Below are 26,652 nucleotides of genomic sequence, written 5' to 3'. Positions count from 1 at the left end.
CTCTGAGGCTCGGGGGAAAGGTGGGGGAAATATGGGATGCTGAGGATAGAGCCCAGGTTGGCTGCGTGCAAGGGAAACACTGTACCTGCTGTGCTATCGCTCTAGCCCCTGGATTCAAATTCTGGGGCTGGGGTGGGAGCGATAGCACAGCAGTAAGACGTTTGCGTTGCATGAGGCCTAGACAAGACAGACCTTGGTTCGAATCCCGACATCCCATATGGTCCCAGTGCCTGCCAGGAGCAATTTCTGAGCGCAATCCAAGAGTAATCCCCGAGTGCCGCTGGGTGTGACCCCCCCAAAAAAAAATTCTGGGACTGTTGCTTTGTTCTCAGCAACACTAAAACAACTTTAGCAAACCGAGCTGAGAAACAGAAGAAAGGGAAGCATAGAAAGTGCCCTATCAAGGGTGCCCCCAAATGATTTGGTTTACCACAGGGGAGGGAAATCACTCAGTGCCCTCCCTGTACCCCCCCCCAATCTCCTTTAGCACATAGAGGCCGGCACTTATGAGCCACCAGTGGTATTCACTGGAGTAAACAAACAAGAAATGCCCCCAATGGCACCCAAGGCTACATGTTAAAAACACACACACACACACACACACACACACACACACACACACACACACTTTCAACCCCTCCTCAGGGGACAGTCTCACCTAGCCTACTTCAGGAAACTGATGTATAAGTTTCAAAAATATGCCTCCCCACATTGAACCAGCCGGCCCCCCCTTCCTCTGGAGAAAGGACTCTGCAGGGCCTTAGAGGTAAATCCTGGTCACCAGATAGCCCTTTTAGCCCTGCTCTTGGGGCACTGTGGATCCAGTGCTCCTATTTCAGTGGGGGGAGGTGATGTCTGTGTATTTGACATTTGCCCTTGAAAGGACATTTGACCTTGATAGGTCTGGGTGACTGAATGGGCCAGTTTATGGAGGGGTGAGTGTGGAGAGTGGCACCGAGATATGCACCCTTAGACGCCATCCCACACTCTTGCCAAAATCTGACGTGGTTTCATCATCTGAGGGTGATGCAAGAGGCTGAGAGTCAGACGCCCCTTCCTCCCTCCCTAGGAGGCTCAGCCACATCTGGAGCTGCAGCTGGGCCCTCCTCTTGGGCTCCTTCCAGAGCTGGTGGAAGTAAGGGAAGGGACAGCAGCTGGCGAGGGGGCCTGTAAATGGCCCCAATGTTGGGGGTTGGGGCAGGGAGTTGTGTGGGAAGGGAAGGGAACAGACTGAAGCAGCGCCCCTCTCCTCCCTCCATCACTGGCCTGCTTAAGGGTTCCAGAACGCCCTTGTCCTTTATATGAAGGCAGCTGGCTCCTCAGCCTCCTCACCAACGGGCCCGACCCCAGTCTCCACCCAGGTGCCCGGACTGAGTGCCCCCTTTGTTCCTGCCTCTACCAGCTGCCCACTCCTACCCTCTGCTCCCACACCCACCAACAGGCCCAATGTGGTCCGTGGGTCATAAAAGTCACGGATGCGCAGGGTCTAGCAAAAGAAAGGGGCCGGGTCTAGGCTCCAAGAGTACCAGAACCATCTCTAGAATGCAAAGACTGAAAGTGGGGCGGAGATTACAGCAAAAAACTGCCCCCCCAGCAATGCTCCCAAATTCACTAGAATTTGCCGAGAGAGGTGACCTTTTCTGGTGCTTTCCACAAAGCAGTCACAGCGCTGGGGGATGCTTGAAGGGGACCTTGGTTCTTACCCACTCTTAGCCGCTAACCACCTGGTGACCCCGGGTAGTTCCCCACTAGGCGGGTCAGTTTCCTCCTTCCTTAAAACAAGGGTTCATGGGGCCAGAAGGATAGCACAGCGGTAGGGCGTTTGCCTTGCAAGCGGTCGACCCACGACCAACGGTGGTTCGAATCCCGGCATCCCGTATAGTCTCCCGTGCCTGTCAGAAGCGATTTCTGAGCAGAGAGCCAGGAGTAACCCCTAAGCAATGCTAGGTGTGCGCCCCCCAAAAAAACAAAACAAACAAACAAAAAACCAAGGTGCAAGTCCTGCTACTCTGAAGCCTAACTTCCCTGCTCGCCTGCCCACCCGAGGCCGTTCACTAGTGGACCTGCGCCCAGAGGACCCTTTAAAGACGCAAGTCCGTCCCCTTGCACCCGGCCCGGGCCTGGAATTGGCGGAGGCGACTCGGGGCTCGCCCCGGAGTGGCTGGCGGAGCCTGGCGGGGGGCGGGTTCAGCCGGGCCCGGCCTCCGCCCCCTTTGTTCGCGCCGCGGCGGCCGTGTGCGGGAAGGAGGAGGTGTGTGCGCGCGTGCGGCGCGCGGTTGGGGAGCGCGGGGCGCCGCGGGCTGTCAAGAGCTCGGCGCTGCCTCCCGATGGCGCGAGCGGGCTTGCGGATCCAGCCCCGGGGGGCCGCGCCCGAGCCCCCCTGCTAGACGCGCCGCGAGCATGTCCCCTCTGATCGCGCGGGCAGCCGCCTCCGTTAGCCGTGCGCGCGTCCCCACCTCCCGCGGCCGCCCTGGCTGCCTCCGACAGTGGCCCCCGGACCTCCGGCCCTGATCGGCGCGGGGACGTCGAGCCAGCCGGGGGACCATGGCCGGACAGGGGGACTGCTGCGTGAAGGTGGCCGTCAGGTAGGGAGCGACGGCGGGGGGCCCACCGAGAGCCCCCGGGCTTTGTCTCTCGTGGGTGACTCGCGCCCGCACGGGCTGCAGGAAAAAGCAAGCGGGCACGGGCGGGGCTGCGGGACGGACGGTGGGGTGTGGGCATCGGGGTCCCCTCCTGGGAACCCCTTAATGATCAGGGGAAAAAAATCAAACAAACAAGGAAATCCGGTATTTCACACCCAGCGTTGGCCCAGGCCGGAGCTCTCTGTGTGTTTCCTCTCGGCCTTCCCCCACGCGGGGGACTGCTGTCGCTTTAGGGACACGAAAGGGGGCATGGCATGTCCCCTTGGCCAACCACCCGGTTTGCTCCCAGCGAGCGGTCCAGCAGGGCAGGAGGCAGCCTTGCCCGCAGCCCGGTTCTGAAGACAAAGATCCAGGGTTGGGGGGTGGCCCCGGGCAGGGCTGGCGGTCTTTGGGAAGGAACCCACTTGCCCCTGCCCCGGAGGGGTGGGAAAGGAAGTGTAGGGACGAGGGGAGAGAAGGGCATCTCGAGATTGTGTCCTCCCCCACCAAGGGGGCCCGGAGGGTGTGAGCTGGTTCCCATCTGAGGACCTGAAGGAGCTAGGGGGAGGCCTGCTGCTTCTTCGGGATGATGAGAAGGGATGGGCTGACAATTAGGCAGGGAGGGGGACACGGCTGGGGGGTGCCCGGAGATGCAGGGAAGGAGCGCTGCCTAGCCCAGCCTGTCCTTTGTGTCATGGTACATGCCTTCCATGCACACACCTCGCCCTGCTTTGGATTTGGGCTTTTCTCCATGCCAGGGGTGGGGGTGTCTGCTAGGGGAGGGTGCCAGCACCCTACAGGCATGGAGAGGAGCTTTCATTCTCTTCCCCTGCACTGTCGGGGTGTGTCTCAGAGGCAGGACCCTAGAGCCCCCAGGTTGGAGGTGACCCAGATCCCTGGGAAGTTGCACAAGCAGAATCAGAAAGAACGGTGGGAGAGCTCGCGTTTGGTTGCAGGGGGCTTGCCCCTGGCTCGGCTCGGCTTGGCCAGCTGACTGGTGCTGAGCAGCCCGCAGAGGGAGGGCTGGACCGGAGCTGGAGCTGGAGCTGGAGCTGGAGTGAGGGCTGGGAAAGGGGAGGTGGCGCCAGTGGAGCCCAGCGGGGAGAGACAAAGGCCCGCAGGTGCCTAGGGGGCTGGCCGGGTGGGGCCAGCGCTGGGATGGGGGGGGGGGGGCGGTGACCTTGCCGGAGCTGCAGAAGAAAATGTGCCAACGCATCTGCAGAGGAGAAACCGACCCCCTGATGCTTAGGGTTCTGGGTTCCTTCTAGCCAAATGCCCCCAGAATGGCTGGAGGTCAGAGGGAAAGAAAGGTCCCTGGCCTGGCACTTTGCCTTACCCTCTGCTCCTCCCCCACCTCCATCCTCCATAGAGAGGACCTGGGCCTGCCCACCAGACCCAGTTCTTTGGGGAGTCACAGCTGCAAACCTCTCAGACTGCCCTTGTCAATACCCCCTTTCTGATGTGGATGAAGGATGGGGAGATTTGAGCACCTAGAGTGCCAGGTTTTCAGGGGTTGCTAGAAGATGACCTCCCCACTCCTCCCCTTCCATCCCAGCAAAGCTTCCAGCCCTGGCACACGCCCGGTGTCAGTGGGCAGCCACCGTGGAAGGCAGACAATGCCTGGACAGTGCCCAGCTCCTAATCAGAGTGAGAGGGGGGCTGGCTGCAGGCTGGGGAGAGATGGGTGCCACTAGGGGGTTGAGGGGAGCATCCCCCAGGTACTTGTCCCCTGTAAAGTGGGGTGGTGGGCTGGGGCAGAGTGGGACTTGTCTGGAAGCCTGCCAAGCCCTCCTGGCGCCTGTCGGGCCACTGTCTTTGAACCCTGCAGATCTCTGTCTCCTGACCAAGCGCTTCTGCCATCCTCAGGACAACTTTATGTCTAGCCCAGGGTCAGGGTGGCTAGGATAGACTGCAGCATATGTATGCAAGTACGTGTGTGTGTGTGTGTGTGTGTGTGTGTGTGTGTGTGTGTGTGTGTGTGTACACAACTGCAGCTAGATAGGACAAGGTGAGAAGCTCCAGGCTCTTTTTCCCAAGGAAGAGGAGGATCCCAAGGAGGGCTGTCTGAGCTGTCTGAGTCTGCTACCAGGAAGGCTAACAAAGAGTCTCTATGCTCGGGGCTAGGTACATGTGAGCAGAACCCCTAAGTGCCACCCCAGGTCTCCCCAGAGTCTGGCCTCTGAACCAGGCCTTTGCTCCCCTGGATTCCCATACTGGTCCCTTTAGCCAGATGGCTTAAATGATCAATGCTATCAACACTGGTTCAGGGCTGTGGGCAAGGCTGTAAGGGCACACCCCCCCCAACCCAGTCCCTGCTGGCTTGCTGGTTGGTACTAGAGAAGGAGAAGGGGTGGCTGTTGAGAAACATGATTTGGCAAACTTGAAATTGGGGAAGGAAGCTGGGTCATATGGTGGGTCTCTTTTAGACCCTTCCAAGCCCCCAACTCTAGGGTTGCTCCACAGGGCCTTGTGGTTCATCCCGCCCCACCCCCCTTATCTCTGCCTGGCTTCCTTAAGCTTCCTTCCTTTCCTCAGTGGGGGAGAGGGGGTTGCCTGACTCAGTGCAAGGGCTGGGAGAGCCTGGGACAATCTTCTGCAGCACATCTGTGCACTCCCATTTCGGCTCTCTAACTACAGGTATTTCCTGGGTTCCTGATCACTTCTGAGTTCTTGGTGCATGTCTGAATAAATGATGGACCTGACGAGGGGGGTGGGTACAAACGGGGGTATTTGCAGAGCCCTACTCTCTGCCCAACACCCTGGTGGATTCTCCGACAGGTCAAGGCATCTTGGAGACCCCATGGGGCTTGGCAGAACCTCCCGCTGCAGAGTTGGGCTCCTATCATCAGGAGGAAGTGAGCTTAATAGCCACAGGCCCCGGAAGCATGCTCGGGAGGGGTGCCCTTCTGCTGTCTGATAGGCTGTCAGCTTTTGAAAACCTCAGCGGAAGTGCAGTGAGACTGGGTAGGGGGAAGTGGCAGAGGTGACATGCCCCCCCTACTTTTGCAACTCTGGGAGCTGGGTAGAGTTGGTTATTCTTCCTGTCCTCAGTTTCCCCTGCTGCAGAATAAGAGTTGTGGCTTTGGGTGGCTGGTTCCTGAAAGTGGGCCTGGAGCAACAGCAAAGGGCCAAAGAGCAGTTTTATGAGCCTTTCTAGCAGGCATGGTGCTTAATTCACATCTGGCTGACCTGGGTTCCATCCCCTGAACCAGATGTGCTCCCTAAGCTCAAAGCAGGAGTAGTCCTTAAGCGCAAATCAGAAAAATAAAATAAAAAGGAACCCTAAAGGGCAAAGTGTCTCAAAGGGCTGGACCACAGGAGCCCCTGGTGCGTTCAATCATTTGTACCATGTACTTCTGAGTGAGACACCCTCAAAAATTCCCTTAAACAGGACAGGGAGAGGGACTGGAGCTATCGTACAGCAGGTAGGGTAATTGCCGTGCACGCAGCTGAACCAGGTTTGATCTCTGCCACCCCATATGTTCCATAAAGCACTGCTAGGTGTGATTCCTGAGTGCAGAGCCAGGAGTAACCCTTGAACATTGCTGGGTGTGACCCTAAAGCAAAACAAAGCAAAGGGGAAAATCCTCTTAACTTAGAGAGTACTCAAGAAGCAGAGCCATCCGGTTTAAGCTGTAGTGATTTAGGAAAAGTGAATTGACCTCCAACCCTTCTTTGTGCAAGTGTGTATGTTACCCTATAATAACACGTGTACTGTGTGTGTTCCATCTCAGGAAGCATGTTTCAGGTAAGAAAGAGTCTGGACCATTTGGGGGTGACTAAGCACTATTGTTTTGGGCCTTGTCTTGTGCCTTCACACATCCCTGAACTTAAGTGACCCCACTGTGTGAATAAGCAAGTGTGAAAAGCAAGCAGAGTTGTTGAATTAGACTCCTGGAGCAGGGCCTGCTCTGCCCTAGCTGTTCCCAGTCTAGCTGTGTCCTGCCACCTTGGTCCACCAGGATGTCTCACTCCACAAAGTCAAGTGCCCTGACTTGAGCATATCTGCTGTGCTGCAGCTGTGGCCTGGTGACCCATGTCCTGGGCCCTGGACTTTCTCCCTCTTGCACTCTAGGAAAAGAGGTTCTGTTGGTTTGGGGATTTTTGTTTTGTTTTGTTTTTGAGCCACACCCAGTGGTTCTCAGGGCTGCCACCTAGCAGGACTTGGGACCACTTAGGGATGTTGGGGATGTACCTAGGAAGCACCCTACCAGCTGTACACCTCTAGCCTACCCCTTCATTCTCCTTAGTCAGCACAAGTCCCCTGGATTACTGGGTGGCTGCTGGGGGCAGGGGGTAGGGCTGGTACCGTCCACTGAGGAGAGCTGGTAAACCACATAGCAGGTGGCCTTTGGCAAAAACATCCATTTTGGGGTGCTCTTGGGGAGGTGGGATGGGGGCAGGGAAGCCATACTGTCATAAGTCCACAAGCCCCTCTCCCTCTGTTCTCCCTGGGAACATGCTATCAGAGTGCTGGGGGAAAGCTGGAGGAGACAGGGTGGGGTCAGGCTGTCTGTCTCCAGGGCCTCCAGGAGACCATGAACACTCTCTGTCCCAGGTCACTCCCCCTACAATAGCAGGGTTGGGGATCTTCACTCAGGCCTGTTGCTCACATTCCTCCACAGAGTAGGGTCCCAGGGGCCCTGGCCCCGACCCCCCTGCTGAGGCAGATGCCACAGCCAGACCCGGCCTCCTGGGAGGTCGTGGGAACCCCCTGCCAGATGACAGGGAGGTGGGGGCACGGGAGAGGCTGGAGCCAGCTGAGCCATGGGGAGTCAGATGGCCAGGCCAGACCAGCCAGGCTTCCAGCCTAGGTGGGGGGTGGGGATGGGGGGCCCTCCGCTTCCCTCCCCTCCCCCACTCCTGCTCATTTCCCATGTCTCATCTTGCTTCCTCCCCCCCCTCCAAGCTTTCTGGGGTGGGGGCCCATAAACACTAATGGGGAGGAGCATGAAGAAGACTTGCCTTTAATGCCCTACCTGCCAGGGTGTTCAGTACAGGTCATCCCTGGTGGTGGCTGAGTGGACACCCCAAGGCTTCCATGGGGTTTCTAGGCATCTCATCAGCCCCTCCTGCTGGCCCAGAACATGTTCTGGGTCAGAAAGCTGCTAGGCCCGCCAGACCTCTGAAGCCTGTGCCCTTTGACCTTCTAGACAAAGCCAGCCTGTGTGGTGGTTCAGAGCCTGCCTGGATCTTTCCCTGAGGGCAGCCTCAGAGGAGCTGGTCTGTAAGAGGGTCTAGCAGCTGAGAGAAGGTCTAGAGTGGGGGAGAGCCAGTTTCCCAGACTGTCTCCAGGCTCTGCACCTCTATGGTGAGCAGGCCAGCAGGCCTCCTGGGGGGGAGGGGTGTGCAGCTGGGAGATGCTGCTGAGCTTGGCTGTGTCTGAGAGCCAGACTCCCCCGGGGAGTCCCGATCTTGCTCCCAGCGCCTTCCCCCAGCTGGCAGGCTGCCCTGGTGAGGATGCCCAGTAAAGCCGGTGGGAACATGGTCCTCCTGCCTTGGGCAGCTCCAAGCACCAAGCTCCAAAACAGGAAAACTCTCCTGGTTGGTCAGCGACTGTGCAAGCCTCGGCCGCAGCTGTCAGTGGGATCAGGGGAGATTGTGAGCGGATCATTTTTCTGCAGCCCGCCCTCCTGCTCTTTATGCAGGCAGCTTAGTGGCCCTGGCTTGGTTTGCTTCTTGCAACCTTCCTACAAATCCAGAGTCTTTGCTGGATCCATCTCACCTTTCTGGGCAATAGAAAAATGGGACAATGATAGTTCCTCCACCGGCTTCACAGAGTTGTCCTAATGTGTTTGTGCCCCTAAGTGAGATGGGCTCAGAGGTGCCCCCAAACCTCTAGGTTTTTGTCCTCATCAGAGGGGAAGTTGGTTCAGAGAATACAAAGCCTCAAGTCCAGGACTGCAAGAAGAAGATTCCAAGCTATTTGCATCAGGAAATCCTCTGGCAGTTCCCTTATCTAAATCCCTCCTACAGACCAGTGCTCCCCTTTGATTCCTCTGTCCTTGAGAAGGAAGAAGGTGGCTGACAGGTCACATCTGAACTCAGTGGTCATGGACCCCACTCACATTCACCCACTATGGGACTCATTCCTCTCATACACATAACCCACATGATACACCCATGCCTCTGTCTCTGTCTCACTTACCCCCATGATGGAGCCACTCTTCTTTCTAGAACTGCTGCCCACCTGTAATTGGAGCCAGACTTAGGGGTCATGGAATGGACTGTAGGTTCCTCCCAAGAAATAATGAGGCTCTTACTCCTTCACTTAGCTGTGCTATTGGGGTGCTCCTTGAAGGAGAAAGGAATGTTTGTGCCAGTGCCACCCAGGACTTTTCCCTGACAGGGGAGTTATATAAGGGTCTTGGCTTCTGTTCTGTCACTGGAAGGTCCCCTGCAGAGCTGTAGGCAGCTAAAACTAGGGGTGGGGCAGGTGCCCTTGGGGAATCATTTTAGGACTGCAAATGTGTGCTTCCTGTGATTTTATTTTTCTCTGAACCCTCGTTGATAAGGATGGTCACTAAAGGCAGAGTTCAGCTCAGGCCCATGTGGCCCTGAATATGTATGTCAGGGTGTCATGCCAGTTCTGGTGCAAACTGGAAAAGGGCAAGTCAATTAGAATGGCTGTTTGCTGAGGATTACAGAGGGTTCTGAGTGAAGGTGTTTGTGATTTTGTCTCCTTTTTTTGTTTTTTTTTTTTGTTTTCGGGCCACACCCGGCAGTGCTCAGGGGTTTACTCCTGGCTGTCTGCTCAGAAATAGCTCCTGGCAGGCACGGGGGACCATATGGGACACCAGGATTCGAACCAACCACCTTTGGTCCTGGATCGGCTGCTTGCAAGGCAAACACCGCTGTGCTATCTCTCCGGGCCCGTTTGTTTGTTTGTTTGTTTTTTTAACATCACAGCCCTTACAGTGGAGTGAGGTGTAGGTTCCCCCCAATAAAGAATGGGGGAAGCAGGAGCAGAGAAGTCAAGGCCAAGTCTGTCTAAGGCTACTGGAGGGAGAAACTGAGAAAGCTCACAGCCCACAGCCCCAAGGTCGCTGGGCACAGAGCTTTGTGATCGTACCTGCCCAGCATGATGTCAAAGAGGTGGGGTGAGGGAGCTCCCATTTTCCCCTTCCAGGTTTGGGGTTCTTGACACTGGCAACCCTCTCCTTGGCAAAGGGCATTTTCTTCTCCTAGGCTCCTCTTGGATCTGCCTCCTCCCTGTCTCAAAGCGCCAAGGAACTGCTGAGCTCAGCGCTTCCCGCAGCTCAGGGCTGGGCTGGAGGTCTTTGTCCTCGCTGCTTCTGGCATCAACGTGGGGGGAGAGGGAGAGTACCCCTGGGCACCATGTGCCCTTTTCTGCATACACGGAGCTGAGGAGGCCCTCCGCCCCATGTGCATTGTTGCCGCGACCTTCGCGTGCATGGCGCTCCCATATAGCAATAGCTAAAGCTAAGCTCATCACACCAGCTCCCGCTCAATTGTGAGCAGAGGAAGTGCAGAGGGCCAGGCTGGTGCCAAGATCCTGCCACTGAAAAGCCTGGGCGCCTTTCTCTCTCATCCGCTCGCTCCCAGTGCCTGGGCTGCGGGATGCCAAATGCCAAATAGACCAGGCTCTGTTCTGGGCCATTCGGGGCCTCCCCTTCCTCTGCAGGTCCTGGAGCTGCCTTGGAGGACTGGAGACTGGAGTGATGTGGGGAGATATCCTGGTGGTCCTTCTACAGAAAGGATGTTTGGACCCCAAATGGCCAGAGCTTGCCTATTGGAAGTTTTGAAATATTGCCTTAAGTCACAATTTCTTTTGATTGGAGTTGTTTTTTAGGGTTTTTTGTTTTGTTTTGTTTTTGTCTGCTTTGATTGTTCTGGGACCACACCCAGCGATGTTCTAGTTCTCTAGCCCCAGAGGATTTTGTTGTTGCTGTTATGTTTTGGGTGCCACACCCAGTGGCACTCAGGGATCATGCCTGGTGGGCCTGGGGCAAACATATGGAATGGCTAGGGTACAGACATTAAGTAAATGTCTCCTTAAATTACACCCCAGTCTCTTGTTCTGTGTTCCAGGGGCTTCCTGGCTGCTGGTCAGGTGGGGCCTGGCCAGGACCCTCTGTTCCTACCTGAGGGTGTGATTGCAATAAGCCACTAGAGCAGGTTGTGGTTCCTGTGACCCTGGTGCAAGGGCCGGAGTGATAGCACATTGATACAGTGTTTGCCTTGTACACTGCAGACCCAGGATGGACCCCGGCATCTCATATGGTCCCCCGAGCCTGCCAGAGACTCTGAGCGCAGAGTCAGGAATAACTCCTTAGTGCTGCTTGGTGTGGCTCAAAACCAAACACACACACACACACACACACACACACACACACACACACACAATCCTGGGGCTGACTCTTCCTGTAATGCTCCATGCCCAACCTGTGTTACCGGGAGGAAGGTGACAGGTGACAGATCCCCAGTAGGAGGCAAATCTGAGACATAGGTTAGCTGTGGCAGGGCCAATTTCTACCCTCTGTTTATTTCCACTCACCCTGGAAATCGGGTGCAGAAAGCTCTAGACTCTCCCTGGATGCTGAAAGAGGAGTCCCAATTCTCTTTGTTTCTAGTCCTCATTCGTACTCAGCAAACATTCTCAGTCCCTTCCTTCCTGGCAGTGCTGAGGGACCTTAAATGCCCAGGGTTGGAGTCCAACCCACTGCAAGCATTGGCCTTTTGGTTTCTGGCCTGTCCCACCCCCTTTTCTTTGGGAGGACCCTGCTCACCCAGCACAGACTTCGAGCATGGGGCTGACGGTTTACCCGGGCCCCAGAGAACCATACATCTGGACATGAAGGACCCCAGATAAATAAATTCCAAGTGTGCTTGTTCCTCCTGGACCCTAAACTGGGGGTCCCCTCCTTTCATCCCCTCTTTCTGGGCACCAGTGGTCTGTTGGGTATGCCCTCAGGTTCAGGCTCAGCCGCTGCCCACTGCCCCCCACATGTCTCCAGGGACCCTGATTCGATTTCCTCCAATCACCAGCATTACCATCTGCTTGAGGTAATTAAATGGTGTTTGAATTCAATCCAGAAATCCCATCGCCAGCAGCCCAGCGCTGGGGCTGCTCAGATCTCAGATGGACTGGAGGGGTCTTGAGGCTGCCCTAGCCAGACCTTCATCTCCCAGAGCAGGGCTGAAAGCCAGAGTTTGGGACCCCGCTCCTCCCAGATTATTGTCTGTCCCTCCCCATCTCAGGCATATTGTGCAAGGCCTGATGGTGGACTGTGGAGGGCTGTCCTCTGTAACCCCATATCTAGCCTTGTCCCCTAGTCTCCTATCAGCTGGATAAAGGTAAAATGGGGTCCCCTTTCCTCACACCTAATAGAAAATCCAGACTCATGCCCTGGGTGTGTGTCTGTTTCCCTTCTTATCCCATGTCCTCCACTCCCTCCCAGCCAGATGTGGCTGAACCCCACTGAGTGCCCAGCCTGTGATGCTGGCTCTGGCCAAAGCAGTCAGGACAGGGATGGAAGCCTGTGCTGAGCCACTGAGTCAGAGCTGGGGTGCTGGCCTGGCCCCTCATGCTCTTTTCTCTCCATAAATGTTGGCTTAGCCAAGAGGAGGCTTGACAAGCAGCTCATTGTGAGTGCCCAGGGGTGGCAGAGCCCGGCTGCCCCCCTTGTACTGGAGGGCATTTGGGAGGTGCTCTCTGCCAATCCCTGCCACGCATGCTCGCTGACTCCCACTGGTTGCCATGGGGACCTCGCCATAGCGATGTGGAAGAGGAGGAAGAGACCATCCCTGACCGTCTTCTAGTGCAGCCCAGGTGCCACTTTTCTTTTACTTTATGGAGATGCCACTCAACCGGGGTGTTGCTCTTCAAGGATCCCTTCTAAAGGAAACTTTGGACTAGTGCTGCTCTGGCAGGTTGAACTCCTCAATCCTGGCTGGGAAAGCTGTGAAGGTGTGTCCCTTGGGCCCTTTGACATATAGGGCACAAAAGAGACAGTCTCCTGCTTCTGTTCTTGGCCCCCCCCCACTGGTGGGCTAATCTGAGCTAATCCCCTCATATAACCTGCTCAAGTCTTTTTTGGGGGGACGGGGGGCACACTCAGGGCTTTACTCCTGGCTCTGCACTCAAAAGTCACTTCTGGCAGGCTCGGGGGACCATATGGGATGCCAGGGATTGAACCCGGGTTCATCCCAGGTCAGCCCTGTGCAAGGTAATGCTATCACTTCGGCCCCTGCTTAAGCCATTCAAACTCTCTCAGCTTCAGTGTCCTTGTTTTTAAATCAGGCTGATACCACATATCTCATATATATTGTAGCTCATATACATGATGCACTGCATCAATTCAGTTTTGCAAATATACTTGGGTGTAGTATATGAAAAAGTTTCCATAAGATTATTCTTGGAATTGTTGTATATAAAAGTATTTCCTTAGGATTGTTCTGTGACTATTGCTCCACTTAGCCCTTCCAGGTGGGGCGCTGTGGAGTTGGCAATAAATAGCTTGATGGAGAGGGGAAAGGGGTCCTTTTGCGAAAGCTGCAGGCTGCAAGATGATTCTCTCGCTCTCTTTGCCCAATCTTTTACACCCTATCCGTCTTGTCTGTGTGGATTATTATTTGCTGCGGATAAATATGATCAAGATCTCCCCCTGAAAGGGGACAAGAGGATGGGAAGTAATTTCTCATTCTGGGGACTGTTCTTGGATTCACAAATACCCAACAAAGGATTTAACAGCAAAGATAACTTACACTTGGGGGGTTTGAGATCAGGGTTACTCCCAATTTAGGAGCTGCTCCCAGCAGTGCAGTGCTAGTGAATTACAAAGTGCCAAGAATTAAACCTGGACCTCCAGCATGTGAAGCATATGCTCTGCCCTGCAGAAACACGTTTATGGAGGAGGAAGGCTATGCTACAACTGCAGTGCTCAGGGCTTACTCGTGGCTCTGTGCTCAAGTGGCCAATGTGATGCTAAAATCAAATCAAAGTTGCCAGCATGCAAGACTTTCCTGGCCCTTCGAAAACACTTTGATCACAGAAGGCTTCGAGATGTACAATAAATGTCAGTGATGGCTGTTTTGGAGGAAGGTGTTGACAACACTGTTACTGTGACTATTGTGTATTGTCACATTAAAAAAAGAAAAAAGCAGGGGTCCAGAGAGATAGCATGGAGGTAAAGGCATTTGCCTTGCATGCAGAAGGACGGTGGTTCGAATCCCAGCATCTCATATGGTCTGCCGAGCCTGCCGGGAGTGATTTCTGAGTATAGAGCCAGGAGTAACCCCTGAGCGCTGCCTGGTGTGACACCAAAACCAAAACCAAAAAAAAAAAAAGAGCAGTCTTTGGTCAAGCCTTGGGGTTTCCCTTTGTTTCCTTCCTTCTCCAAGGCTAGGAAAGTAAGTCAGGGTGTATGACTCTGATCCAGGACTCTTCCCGTCTGGCAGGATCCGGCCCCAGCTGTCAAAGGAAAAAATTGAGGGGTGTCACATCTGCACCTCGGTCACTCCCGGGGAACCCCAGGTCCTCCTGGGGAAGGACAAAGCCTTCACCTATGATTTTGTCTTCGACCTGGACACATGGCAGGAGCGGATCTATTCGACGTGTGTGAGCAAGCTCATCGAGGGCTGCTTCGAGGGCTATAATGCCACTGTGCTGGCCTACGGGCAGGTGAGCTGCACCCTCGTTAGCCCCAGCCCTGATCTCCTCTGATGGTGAAGTTGGTTGCAGAGATTTGGGCCTCGCAGGGTACCAGCCTCCTTCCTTTCCTGCAGACAGGGGCTGGAAAGACCTATACCATGGGCACTGGCTTCGACACAGTCACCTCAGAAGAGGAGCAAGGCATCATCCCAAGAGCCATCGCACACCTCTTCGGGGGCATTGCTGAGCGCAAGCGGCGGGCAAAGGAGCAGGGCGTGGCAGGGCCCGAGTTCAAAGTCAGCGCTCAGTTCCTAGAGGTACTTAGTGTGGGTGGGTGGGGGCCCTGGGGAGCTGGGATCTCCTCCAGGATAGCCAGGGCCTTAGGGTCCTGGAGAGAGACACCTATAGACACTGAGGGTCCAAGGCTGGAAATAACCAAGCAAGAGTTACTTGGTGGAACCCTCTTGAGTGTCTGCACTCTGGGATGGTGACCCCTCAGGGTGTGGCCTGGGCAGACTAGCTCACCTCAACTTTTTCGGCCAAAGAGCCTAGGGAAAGCTTGGATTCAACCCAGTCTTAGGGTGACCTTTTATTTTTCTTTTGAGAACAGACCCAAAAATGCTCTGGGATACTCCAAAATAGTTCTGGGGGTTCACTCCTGGGATAGAATCTGGCACCCTTGCTCTCATTCTCATACATTCAACCCTTTAAGCTGTGTGCATCCCTGCCCTGTCCTTTTAGTTATTCCTGGTCCACCAAGAGTGAATCATCTCAGATTTGGGGATGAGGAACAACTAACTGTCTTTGTGCCTGGCCTCCCTGTGTCAGGATGCTCAGCCTTGCGCTGTCTGAGTGGGCTACACTGATCACTTCCAGGTTTCTGGAAGATTTTCTGTGCCTCTCAGCCCTATTCCAACCCTTTTCCCCTCTGCTCTAATTCAGTGCTGCCTGTTCCTGGGCACTGCTATCTGGCCTCTCCCTAGGATCTCTGAGACCAAAGGGGCATCTATTTCTCTGGGCTTTCACTGTCCCCTGCCAAACCAGGGGTCCTCAGCTTTGATTTCTCCTTTTCCTCAGCCCATCTCTTTATTTTACTCCTTCCTGATGTGATTCCTCCAAAATGGGAAATCATGGGGAATCCTAAAGATCCCAGTGGAGATATCTTATATGTGGCTTACCCTGGTTCATCCCCGACATGGTACCCCTGAGCAGACCTAAAACCCTCTGAGTCTGAGCACTGCTGTGTAGCCCAGCCATCCCCCTAAAAGAGACCAGTTCAAAACCCTCCCCATCTCCACCCACAATCCACCCTTCCCACTCCCTCTACTGCACATACCCCACATATAACCTCGCATAACCCTCCACAGCACCTGCCTGTTCTCTACCCACAACTCACCCACTCACTACCCACTTCCTGCCCATGTCCTGCCCACGACTCACCTCTTCCATACCCATGTTCCTTCCACAACCACCCACCTCTCTCCCATTCTCTGCTCATTACCCACTCCCTTCTCCCCCAGCCCACCCTCTTCATACCCATTCTTCACCCACAATCCACCCATTTCCCACCCATAACCATTCATGGCCTTCCCAAGCCCCTTCTACCCTCATTCCCACCAATGTCCAGCCCTCATTTCACCCTTCTGAGAAACTTGGGGGATTGCTCCACTGAACACCCGTCCCCACTCCCTTGCCTTTCTAACCCACGTCTGTCCCAAGCAGTGTCTATGTTACAAACCAGTGTCCCCAAGACCCCTGAGGGACGCTGCTGAGTTCTGGTTTGGGTTGGGCACAGTCTCAGGAGGGCCCTCCCAGATGCCCTGCCCATTCGGGAGAAAGATCATGAATCACCTTGGTGCTGCAAACATTTGGGGCATAAATGTGAGAAAGGTGCCAGGTGAACTGACATGGGACCCTCCCCCAGCTCTACAATGAGGAGATCTTGGACCTGTTCGACAGCACACGGGACCCTGACTCCCGGCACCGAAAGTCCAACATCAAGATCCACGAGGACGCCAGCGGGGGCATCTACACTACCGGAGTCACCTCCCGCCTCATCAACTCCCAGGAGGAGGTGAGCAGTTTGGGGGCCCCGCCTGCCACCCTCCCTCTGGTCTCTCTCCTCACCTCTCCTTCCCACCTGCAGCTGATCCAGTGCCTGAAGCAGGGGGCACTATCTCGCACCACAGCCAGCACCCAGATGAATGTGCAAAGCTCCCGCTCTCATGCCATCTTCACCATCCACTTGTGCCAGATGCGAGTGTGTGCCCAGCCTGACCTGGTGAGGAAGCAGGAGGCTGGGGGCCGGGGGAAAGGATTCACCTCGGGATTAGAGCCTGCTGTGCCACCCTTGGTTGATCTTTTTTATTTTTCATATTCTATTTTTTTAATGTATTTATTTTTGAAAAAAAAAAAAAAAGATGATGAAAAAAATTAGTTTTGGTTTGGGGGCCACACCCGGCGGTGCCGGGTGCTCAGGTGTTAATCCTGGCAGCCTCGGGCAGGCTCTGATCCGCAGATAAACCGGGGATCAAACACAGGTCCATTCTGGGTCTGTATACAAGGCAAATGCCCTATCACTGTGCTATCACTCCAGCACCGTTGGCTGATCTTTCTCAGCTTCTTGAGCCTCAGTTGCTTTCTCTGTACTAGAGGTGACATCATGTGTGGGGGCGAGGGCCCTGGCTGTACCCCAAGTTCTGCAGGTGGCATTCCCGAGGCAGGGGTGGGCAGGGACTGCCCACTGAGGTGTCTCTTCCACTGCAGGTGAGTGAAGGGGTGACTGGGCTCCCCGAAGGCTCGGCGCCCTCCAGCGAGTATGAGACACTCACAGCCAAGTTTCATTTTGTGGACCTGGCGGGCTCTGAGCGGCTGAAGCGAACTGGAGCCACCGGCGAGCGTGCCAAGGAGGGCATCTCCATCAACTGTGGCCTGGTATCCTTCACCCTCACCTATGCCCACCCCCCAGCCCCCCCCTCTGGGCCCTGACTTCCTACCCCTAAGCCGATGGGCAGAGTGTTCTTGAGCCCTGGCAGGAAGTGGGCAGGACAGACGGATTGTTCACCCCTCTCCTGCAGCTGTCATTGGGCAATGTCATCAGTGCTCTGGGAGACCAGAGCAAGAAGGTGGTCCATGTACCGTACCGGGACTCAAAGCTCACTCGGCTCCTCCAGGACTCTCTGGGAGGCAACAGGTACCCCAAGACCAATGTGGCATGTCTCTGGAGGAAGACAGGATGGAAAGGGTTGGGAGCTTGGGGGCTGCATGGACTGGGAAGGAGAGAGTTTTACTTTCTTTTATTTTTTCTTTTTAAATTTTTGGGTTTTGGGTCACACCCAGTGGCGTTCAGGGGTTACTCCTGGCTCTGTACTCAGGAATCGCTCCTGGCAGGCTTGGGGGACGATATGGGATGCCGGGATCCAAATCACTGTTTGTCCTGGGTTGGCTGCATGCAAGGCAAATACCCTACTGCTGTGCTATCTCTCAGAGGATATCTCTGCTTGGGGAGGCTGCACCTGGCAGTGTTCAGGACTTACATCTGGCTCTGTGTGAGGGATCATTCCTAAGAAGGCTTTGGGGACTCTATGGCAGCGTTTTTCTACCACTGTGCCTGGCACACTAGTGTGCTGTGTGATATTGTCTGGTGTGCAGTGGGAAAAAATTCCAATTTTATCCGTAACATGAGGCTTCGGCTCACAAATAGACCAATCATTAGATTATTTCATAATAAGTAATTATAAAATAATTTCTTTGTGCTTATTTGATTCCTATTCAAGAGAATTATCTTTATATATAGTCAATAATAGGCACAATATAAGCAAAAAAAAATTTTTTTTTTTTTTGGTTTTTGGGCCACACCCGGCAGTGCTCTGGGTCACTCCTGGCTGTCTGCTCAGAAATAGCTCCTGGCAGGCACGGGGGACCACATGGGACACCGGGATTCGAACCAACCACCTTAGGTTCTGGATGGGCTGCTTGCAAGGCAAACACCGCTGTGCTATCTCTCCGGGCCCAAGCAAAAATTTTTAACATTTTCTAATGGTGGTGTGCCTCATGATTTTTTTTTATGAGAAAAGTGTGCCTTTGCACAAAAAGATTGAAAAACACTGCTCTATGGGGTTCCAGGGTTAGAAACTGGTAGGCTACGTGCACGGTAAGTACCTCAAATGCTCTACCACCTTTGGGCCTAGGAAGAGCTTTCTGCTCCGGGCTGTGTGTGGTGCAGATATAAACCCTGGAGGGAGTCCTCCGATCCTTCAAGGTGGCACTGTCGCCTTGTTCCAAAGTGAGGAGAGTCCTAAAGGAAGTGACAGCCAGGACACAGTGTGAACTGGGAATGTCGCTGCACTATGCGGCTCTCCTGCTCCCCATACTAAGCAGAGAAACCTGATAAGAGCTCATCACAGCACTGCCCCCTGCCAGCTGCTCTCGCAGTGTGCCCTCACGTCCTGGTTCTGCCCTGCCCTTAGGGTGCCAAGGCCACGTGGGGAACAGGTGGAAGCAGAAGCTCAGCTTCAGGGTGATGCTTCTGGGGGCTGATTGTGCCATCGTCTTTCTTTTTTTATTATTTTTGTTTTGTTTTGTTTTTGGGGGGTCACACCCAGCAATGATCAGGGGTTACTCCTGGCTCTGCACTCAGAAATCACTCCTGGAAGTATCAGGGGGCCATATGGGATTCCGGGGTCGAACCTGGGTCTGTCTTGGGTCGTCTGCATGCAAGGCAAATGCCTTACCGCTGTCCCATCCCTCCCATGTGCTATCGTCTTGACACCACCTCTCGCCCCCTCCCCCAGCCAGACTGTCATGATTGCCTGTGTGAGCCCCTCGGACCGCGACTTCATGGAGACCCTCAACACCCTCAAATATGCCAACCGGGCGCGCAACATCAAGAACAAGGTGGTGGTGAACCAGGACAAGACAAGCCAGCAGATCAGCGCCCTGCGAGCAGAGATCGCGCGCCTGCAGATGGAGCTCATGGAGTACAAGGCGGTGAGCATTTCCAATCTCTGCCATGCCATTGACCCTAGGCCCCCGCCCTACATAATCCCCTCCCACCTACCCTTAAGCCATGCCCCTCCCACATTCCTGCCCCTCCCCTCTGCCAGCTGTGGTCCAGGAGTGGTGCCCTGCCTGAATCAGCCCTTTCTACCCCTGAGTATGCACAGCTGGGGGCTCATGTTCCTAGAGTATTTAGGCCAGAAAAGGACTCACTAAGTTGGTGTTCTTGCTCTTGGGCCCAGGATAGTTCCATCAGCCAGGCTCTTCCTGTTCGATCCTTTTGTTGGGTGGGATCAAATGAGACCAGGTAATGGGGTTCGGGTCTTAGCTCAGAGGGGAGGGCTAAAATGCAGCCTTGCATGCAGGAGGTCCAGTTTTGACTGACAGAGTCACCAAGCCAAAAAGAAAAAAGTGGCTCACACTATCAGTCCTGTGTGCTGATGGAAGATAGAGAAGTTGACCCTGCTCATCAAAGCAAAGGAAGACTTCCTGGAGCAGGGCATCTTTTACTTGGCTTTTGAGGTGTGAACAAACTATCAGACATTCTAGGGTACAGCAAGCCATGTATCAAGGAAAAGAGATGGGAAAGATGGGCACCTAAGGGTAGCATCCAGTCCCATGGAACTAAGGCAGAAATCACCAACTGGTGGCCCCTGGCCTGAAACAAAGGGATTTTGCTCTGATTTGTTTGTTTGTTTGTTTCCAAAGAAAGGGACTGACTTGTCAACCTCTCTGGATATCAGGACATTTGAGATTTTTAATACTGAGCACAAATTTGGCTAGAGTGGCATGGTGGCTGCCTGTTAAGCAGAATCTGCAACTCATTTAGCTGGGCTCCTCACCACTCACTATTGTCTTACATCTTGATTGATATAGGCTGGTTGCTGGCCTCTAGCGCTTTGACTGAGCCCAGAAGGAGCAGTGGAAAAGGGAGATCAAGATTGTGGGAGGCCTAGAAAGTGTGGACTTATTTGTTTTGTTTTGTTTTGGGGGATCCACACCCTACGGTACTCAGGGATTACTTCTGGCTCTCTGCTCAGAAACTACTCCTGGCAGGCTTGGGGGGAATCATATGAGTTCTGGAGGTTGATTGAACTTGGGTTAGTTGCATGCAAGGTAAATGCCATCTCCTCTGTGCTATCACCCCAGCCGTTTTTATTTTTAAATTGTGGGGACCATAGAGCCAGAGATTATATCCCAGCAGGGCTGTGCATATGTTCCACTGCAAAACCTCATCCCTGATCTCCAATGTGAACTTTTGTTACTGCTGTTCTGGAGAGCCACAGGAGGATCCAGCGCTGGAAATCGAGTTTTGTAGGAACCTAGGACGAGTTGGGACATAGGGTGCTGGCAGGACCGTTCCTTGCCCCGTTGCCCATCCTAGGAACTCTGACACTCAATGCTCTCCAGGGCAAGCGGGTGATCGGTGAGGACGGTGCGGAGGGCTACAGCGACCTGTACCGGGAAAACGCCATGCTGCAGAAGGAGAACAGCGCTCTGCGCCTGCGTGTGAAGGCCATGCAGGAGGCCATCGACGCCATCAACAGCCGTGTTACCCACCTCATGAGTCAGGAGGCCAACCTGCTTCTGGCCAAGGCCGGTGAGTCCAACAGTGCCCAATAGGCTGAAGCACCTGCCCTGTCATTCATTTAGGTGGGTTTTTTTTTGGGGGGGGGCCACACCCAGTAACGCTCAGGGGTTACTCCTGGCTATGTGCTCAGAAGTTGCTCCTGGCTTGGGGGACCATATGGGACGCCGAGGGATCGCAGTCCGTCCAAGGCTAGCACAGGCAAGGCAGGCACCTTACCTCTAGTGCCACTGCCCGGCCCTATTTAGGTGTTTTTTTTAATTGATTCTCAAACTTTATTGGGGCTAGGGAAGATACACCCAAAGTGCTTGGAAGGTTGGTCTTGTGAGGTGTTCTGAGACCACTCTGGTGGTACCAAAGGAACCATGAGATCCTGAGATTGAACCCAGGGATCCTGAGTGCAAAACAGCCCCCCACATTTTGGGGGATTTTTTGGAGGGGGGGCACACCCAGTGATGCTCAGGGGCTACTCCTGGCTATGCACTCAGAAATCTCTCCTGGCTTGTGGGGACCATATGGAACGCAGGGGGATAGAACCACAGTCAGTCCTAGGCCAGCACTTGCACGACAAACACCTTACCTCTAGCGCCACCGCTCCGGCCCAATATATTTTTTTTTATTTATTTATTTAGGGGGGTGGGTCACACCTGACAACACTCAGGGGTTACTCCTAGCTCTGCACTTAGAAATTGCCCCTGGCAGGCTCGAGGGACCATATGTGTTGCTGGGAATCAAATCAGGGTCTGTCCTGAGTTGGCCGTGTGCAAGGCAAACACCCTATCGCTGTGCTATTGCTCTGGCCCCAGCTCCCCACATTTTTTATAAATTGAAGAGCTATGAATTATAAAGTTACAAAATTCTTCATAATTGAGTTTCAGGCTTTGTATAATGGTCCAACACCAATGTCTATTGTCCTCTTCCTACCACCAATGTTCCCCAATTTCCCTCCTGCCCCAGACTGTGGCAGACACTCTACCCATTTTTCCCTCCCTCAACCTTTCTTTTTTAGGTACTGTGATCTACACTACTGGTACAGATAGGGGATCATATATGTCATTTTACTTCCTTTCAGCACCTAGTCCTGGTCTACAGTGACCCCTTCCCTCTATCATTGTGGTAGTGGTCCCTTCTCTGGACTAGCCCCTACTCCTCACCCTTTGCAGGCCACCCCTTGCAGGCCTCACTCCTTGCAGGCCCCTTGCTAAAGGCAGTTCTCCTGCTCTTCACTTCCATTGTCACAATGCAGCCCTTTAAGTTCTCTCCCCAGTGCCTCTGAACACTCTAAGATCAGAAGTAACTCATTCATCCAAATGCCTTGTTAAGTGAAACTGAAGACTTTAGGCCCCTCCATTGAGACCCAGAACGACTTCTCAGCTCCTGAAAAAGAGACATTAGGTGCTCATTGTTTTTCTCAGGCTCATGCATCTGCTCCACATGGAATTGTATTCTCTGTGTTTATGTGTGTACACGTGCAAATATGTCTGACTTACCCTGGGTGGGAGGACACAAAAAGTTGCTAGTTCCTTTTTTCACACTGGGTTTTAGAAATCTCTCCTGGGCAAGCCAAATGGTTCAACACTTGGAGCATTTGGAGGAAGCCCAGGTTTACGTAATCCCACACAAGGTGTAGTTTAATCCCACACACTGAGCACTTGGGGAGGAGCCTCCAAACATCAAGCCTTTTTGGTTTGGGGGCCACATGCATTGTGTTCAGGGTTACTACCTCTGCACTCAGTAATATCTCCTGGTGGTGCTTGGGGAATCATCTGAGATGCCCAAGATTGAAGCTGGGTCGGGCTAGCCAGCTGCAAGGCAAATGCTCTACTGCTCTGCTATTGCTCTAACCCCTATTTCTTCCTATGGATCAGAGTCCATTCCTGTATTTATGCCACAGGACCAGTCTTTTCTAGGGGCCTTCTGAGAAAAGCCCGTGGGCGCCTCCTTGTGGAGGCTCAGATAGTGGCCACTCTTGTTGCTAAAGGTACCCATGATCATTTTTATTTTTATTTTTCCTTTTCTTTTGGTTTTTGTGCCACATATAGTGGTCATCTGGCTTTACTCCTGGTTCTGAAGTCAGAGATAACTCCTGGCAAGGGTGCTTCATGGGGCCACATGGAATGCCAGTGATTAAATCCATGTGGAATACACACAAGGCAAGTGCCCTACCAGATGTACTATAATTGTGACATCCATTTGTCTTTTTCTCTTGCTCCTCTTCCCCACCTCACCCCTTCCAGGTGATGGCAATGAGGCCATTGGTGCTCTGATTCAGAACTACATTCGGGAAATAGAAGAACTTCGGTGAGTTGAGTTGATAGCATGCTTGGCATGCTTGGCCCTAGTGGGGGAGGAAAGACTGGCATGGTGGGCACTGAGGCTCACTGTGTCCCACCTACCTGCCCTGGTCTTGCAGGACGAAGCTCTTGGAGAGTGAGGCTATGAATGAGTCCCTCCGCCGCAGCCTATCTCGGGCCTCGGCTCGGAACCCCTACTCCCTAGGGGCGTCCCCGGCTACTCCTGGTTTTAGGGGCAGCCCAGCTAGCAGCATGGAGGATGCCACGGAGGTGATACGCCGAGCCAAGCAGGACCTGGAACGGCTCAAAAAGAAGGAGGTCAGGCAGCGGAGAAAGAGGTGAGCTCATGTACCCCCAGATAGCTGCTACCCCTGTATTTCAGACTGCCTTGGGAGCCCACCCAACATATTCAGGGGTCTTTGGGGTAGAGACCATCCTCCAATGCTTGGGGTTTGGGGATGAGGAGGGCCTAGTTGGGTCTGGGCTGGGAGCTAAGGAAAAAGTGATCAGACTCTGGGTAAAACAAAAAGCCACCCCCAACTGTGTCCTCTGGATAGGAACCCCTTCACCCCATCCCTACCCACATGCCCACAGCAGGGCCTCACCTGGCCTCTCCTTCCCTCCAAGCAGCCCTGAGAAGGAGGCGTTCAAAAAGAGAGCAAAGCTCCAACAGGAAAATAGCGAAGAGACGGATGAGAATGAGGCGGAGGAGGTGAGGGACCCTCCACCCTGACAGACTTCCTGTGTCTCCTGGACTCCCCGGTGCAGGAGGGTAGGGCGATCCTGGTGCCAGCTGCTGGGTTGCCCTAGCCTAGGCCCCACCTCATCCCTGTGGGTGAAGTGGGCTGGACAAGGAGTCTTCAGTCTCTGCACAGTTTGTAGGGGACACTGGGGAGCTGCCAACCAGGAGGGTGGGCCCGGTCCTTCACCCTCAAGTACCATTTGAACTTTGACTCTGGTCTGGCCCCCTCCCCTGAGGCTGGGCTCAGCCTGAGTTAGGAGGGATGCAGCCCCCCTAACGGTGCCTGGTGCCCAGGAGGAGGAAGAGCGAGACGAGAGTGGCTGTGAAGAGGAAGAGGGCCGCGAGGATGAGGACGAGGACTCGGGCAGTGAGGAGAGCCTGGTGGACTCCGACTCGGACCCCGAGGAGAAGGGTATATGGCTGGGGAGGGCCAGGGTCAGGAAGGGCTGAGCCAGGCTGGGCTGGGCCAGACTACATGTCAGTGCCAGGCCTGAGAAGGTGCAGGGAAGACTTGGTAGTGGAAGAGCCAACCCACGTTTCAGTTCAGGGTGGGCCTGATGCTGCGTGGGTCTCCTCCACATTGTGAGTGCTGGGGAATAGCAGATTAGTGGGCAGTTGTCAACAATAGGAGTGAGGACCTATAGATATAGTATAGTGTGTAGTGCATTTCCTTTACACAGAGTAGACTCAGGTTCAATCCCTGACATCCCATGTGGCCCCCAGAGTACCACCAGGAGTGACTCTTAAACACAGAGTCAGGAGTAACCCCTGAGCACTGCTGGATGTGGCCCCAAAACTAAAAAATTTTTTTAAAAAGTCCAAATAAAACCCATAAGACCAAAAGGAATGAGAAAAATAAAAACAGTAATGCTTGAACTCCTTCTCACAGCCTGGCCTTCCATCCTTGTTCAGTCTTAACCCTGATGTGGGGCTTTTCCCACATCTCCACAGAACATGTGAATGAAAGCGGGGGTAACTCCCTCTTCTTCCCACAGCCCTGGAGGGCTGCAGTCTTCTCACCCTCTTCTAGGGCATACCTGGTTCTGGAGCAGGGTATGAGAGAACCCCTTGGGCTTCTGCCCCCTTGCATTTCTGGGGCAGTGCTTTACAGCTCTTGAGTCCCCTCCCTCCCTTTGGTGGCTGTGGCAGGCTGGAGCTCGCACCCAAATGTCAGCACCGATGGCATCCTCCTGGGGTGGTGTTAGGCAAGAAGCTCACACACTCTGGGGCTGCAGACTTGCAGGGACCTCTATGTGTCCCCCAACTGGGTTTATAATTTCCTCTAGCCTGGGGCACTAAGGGAACCCCCCCTTTACCCTTGGCACTGGGTCATACCTGTTTCTGCTCCCCCAGAGGTGAACTTCCAGGCGGACCTGGCAGACCTGACTTGTGAAATCGAGATCAAGCAAAAGCTAATCGACGAGTTGGAGAACAGCCAGAGGCGGCTGCAAACCCTCAAGCACCAATATGAGGAGAAACTGATTCTGCTGCAAAATAAGATCAGGGACACGCAACTGGAGCGAGACCGGGTGCTGCAAAACCTCAGTGAGGATCATGGTCACCCACAGCTTAGCCTTCAATAGTGCCCTGGCCTGGCCAGAGCCTGCCCAAACCCCAAAGCCACGCCCCCATACCGCGCCCCTTCACGGTCCATCACCATGCCCTGTCACACCCATCATCAATCTACCCCACTCCAACACCACATGCCTTGCCCACTCTAGGCCACAGCTAGCACGCAAGCACCACACCCATCAAACTCCAAACAAACTGCCTTTTGGGGACTTACCTCCTCTTCTCATCTGACTCCTGCACTGTTCCTCTATCAGAAAGTTGAGTCAGGGCCGGAGCGATAGCACAGCGGTAGGGCATTTGCCTTGCATGCAGATGACCCGGGACACACCCAACGTCCCATATGGTTCAATCCCCAACATCCCATATGGTCCCCTGAGCCTGCTAGGACTGATTTCTGAGTGCAGAGCCAGAAGTAACTCCTGAGCATCACTGGTTGTGGCCCAAAAACAACAACAAAAACAAAGTTAGGCCTAACCCTGACCCTGTACTACAGTAGAATGATTTATTTAATGTTATCATCTTATTCTCCTGTTGCCTATTCCCTGGACACATGAGCTTGTCACTCCTCAGCTTTTCCTCCCTTGGGTGTCCTTGGAACCTGGTTACACACCTGCTTCTCCCATTCTCTTACCTCCTGCCATTCATATGTTCATCATTCAAATTCCACAAGTGTCCAGCGAGCAGCCGCAGACCACATCAGGCAGCCTTGTCCTAGGAGCTGGGGTGCGACGGGAAGGCACCGAGGGGCGTCCTGTGCGCAGAGTGCACAGGTAAGGGTAAGGGCCTAGTCCTGAGGGTGCCCTGTGCCCGCAGGCACCATGGAGTGTTACACAGAGGAGAAGGCTAACAAGATCAAGGCCGACTACGAGAAGCGGCTGCGCGAGATGAACCGGGACCTGCAGAAACTGCAGGCAGCGCAGAGGGAGCATGCGAGGCTGCTCAAGAACCAGTCCCGCTATGAGAGGGAGCTCAAGAAGCTGCAGGCTGAGGTGGCTGAGATGAAGAAGGCCAAGGTAGGCCTTTAGGGAAAGGGGCGAGCAGCCAGAATCCGTGGCGTGCAATTGCCAGTGGGCCAGGTCTCTGCACACCGTTTCTCAGCCCTGCACCAAGAGCTCTTAAGCACTTTATTGGAAGCAAAGTAGGGCATAGGTCTGCGGGGGTCGGGGGCGGGGGTTCAGTGCTGCCCCCGGTGGTAGGAAAATGCCATTACCTCCTAAAGGAAG

General features: G+C 54.2%; 1 protein-coding gene across 7 annotated transcripts in view; it reads left to right on the top strand.

Moving 5' to 3' along the window:
- The first annotated feature begins 2,378 nt into the window (after nt 1-2,378).
- KIF21B (kinesin family member 21B) overlaps nt 2,379-26,652 on the top strand; it is a 42,537-nt gene continuing 18,263 nt past the window's right edge. For 4 of the 7 annotated variants that reach the window (XM_049770580.1, XM_049770579.1, XM_049770577.1 and 1 more), the window contains exons 1-15: nt 2,379-2,585; nt 14,043-14,265; nt 14,370-14,552; nt 16,160-16,309; nt 16,382-16,516; nt 17,002-17,169; nt 17,313-17,428; nt 19,029-19,224; nt 20,644-20,833; nt 23,059-23,122; nt 23,235-23,453; nt 23,746-23,827; nt 24,152-24,269; nt 25,211-25,402; nt 26,243-26,442. In XM_049770580.1, coding sequence (XP_049626537.1) covers nt 2,545-2,585; nt 14,043-14,265; nt 14,370-14,552; nt 16,160-16,309; nt 16,382-16,516; nt 17,002-17,169; nt 17,313-17,428; nt 19,029-19,224; nt 20,644-20,833; nt 23,059-23,122; nt 23,235-23,453; nt 23,746-23,827; nt 24,152-24,269; nt 25,211-25,402; nt 26,243-26,442 — 2,277 coding nt within the window. In that variant the 5' untranslated portion in view covers nt 2,379-2,544. Of the gene's footprint in view, nt 2,586-14,042; nt 14,266-14,369; nt 14,553-16,159; nt 16,310-16,381; nt 16,517-17,001; nt 17,170-17,312; nt 17,429-19,028; nt 19,225-20,643; nt 20,834-23,058; nt 23,123-23,234; nt 23,454-23,742; nt 23,828-24,151; nt 24,270-25,210; nt 25,403-26,242; nt 26,443-26,652 lie in introns of all 7 variants that reach the window. The other 3 variants (XM_049770578.1, XM_049770576.1, XM_049770574.1) reach the window with 1 other exon arrangement.

Source organism: Suncus etruscus, chromosome 3 (genome assembly GCF_024139225.1).
Source record: "Suncus etruscus isolate mSunEtr1 chromosome 3, mSunEtr1.pri.cur, whole genome shotgun sequence".
In the NCBI taxonomy this organism is placed as follows: domain Eukaryota; kingdom Metazoa; phylum Chordata; class Mammalia; order Eulipotyphla; family Soricidae; genus Suncus; species Suncus etruscus.
This window is presented reverse-complemented; position numbering and strand designations above follow the sequence as displayed.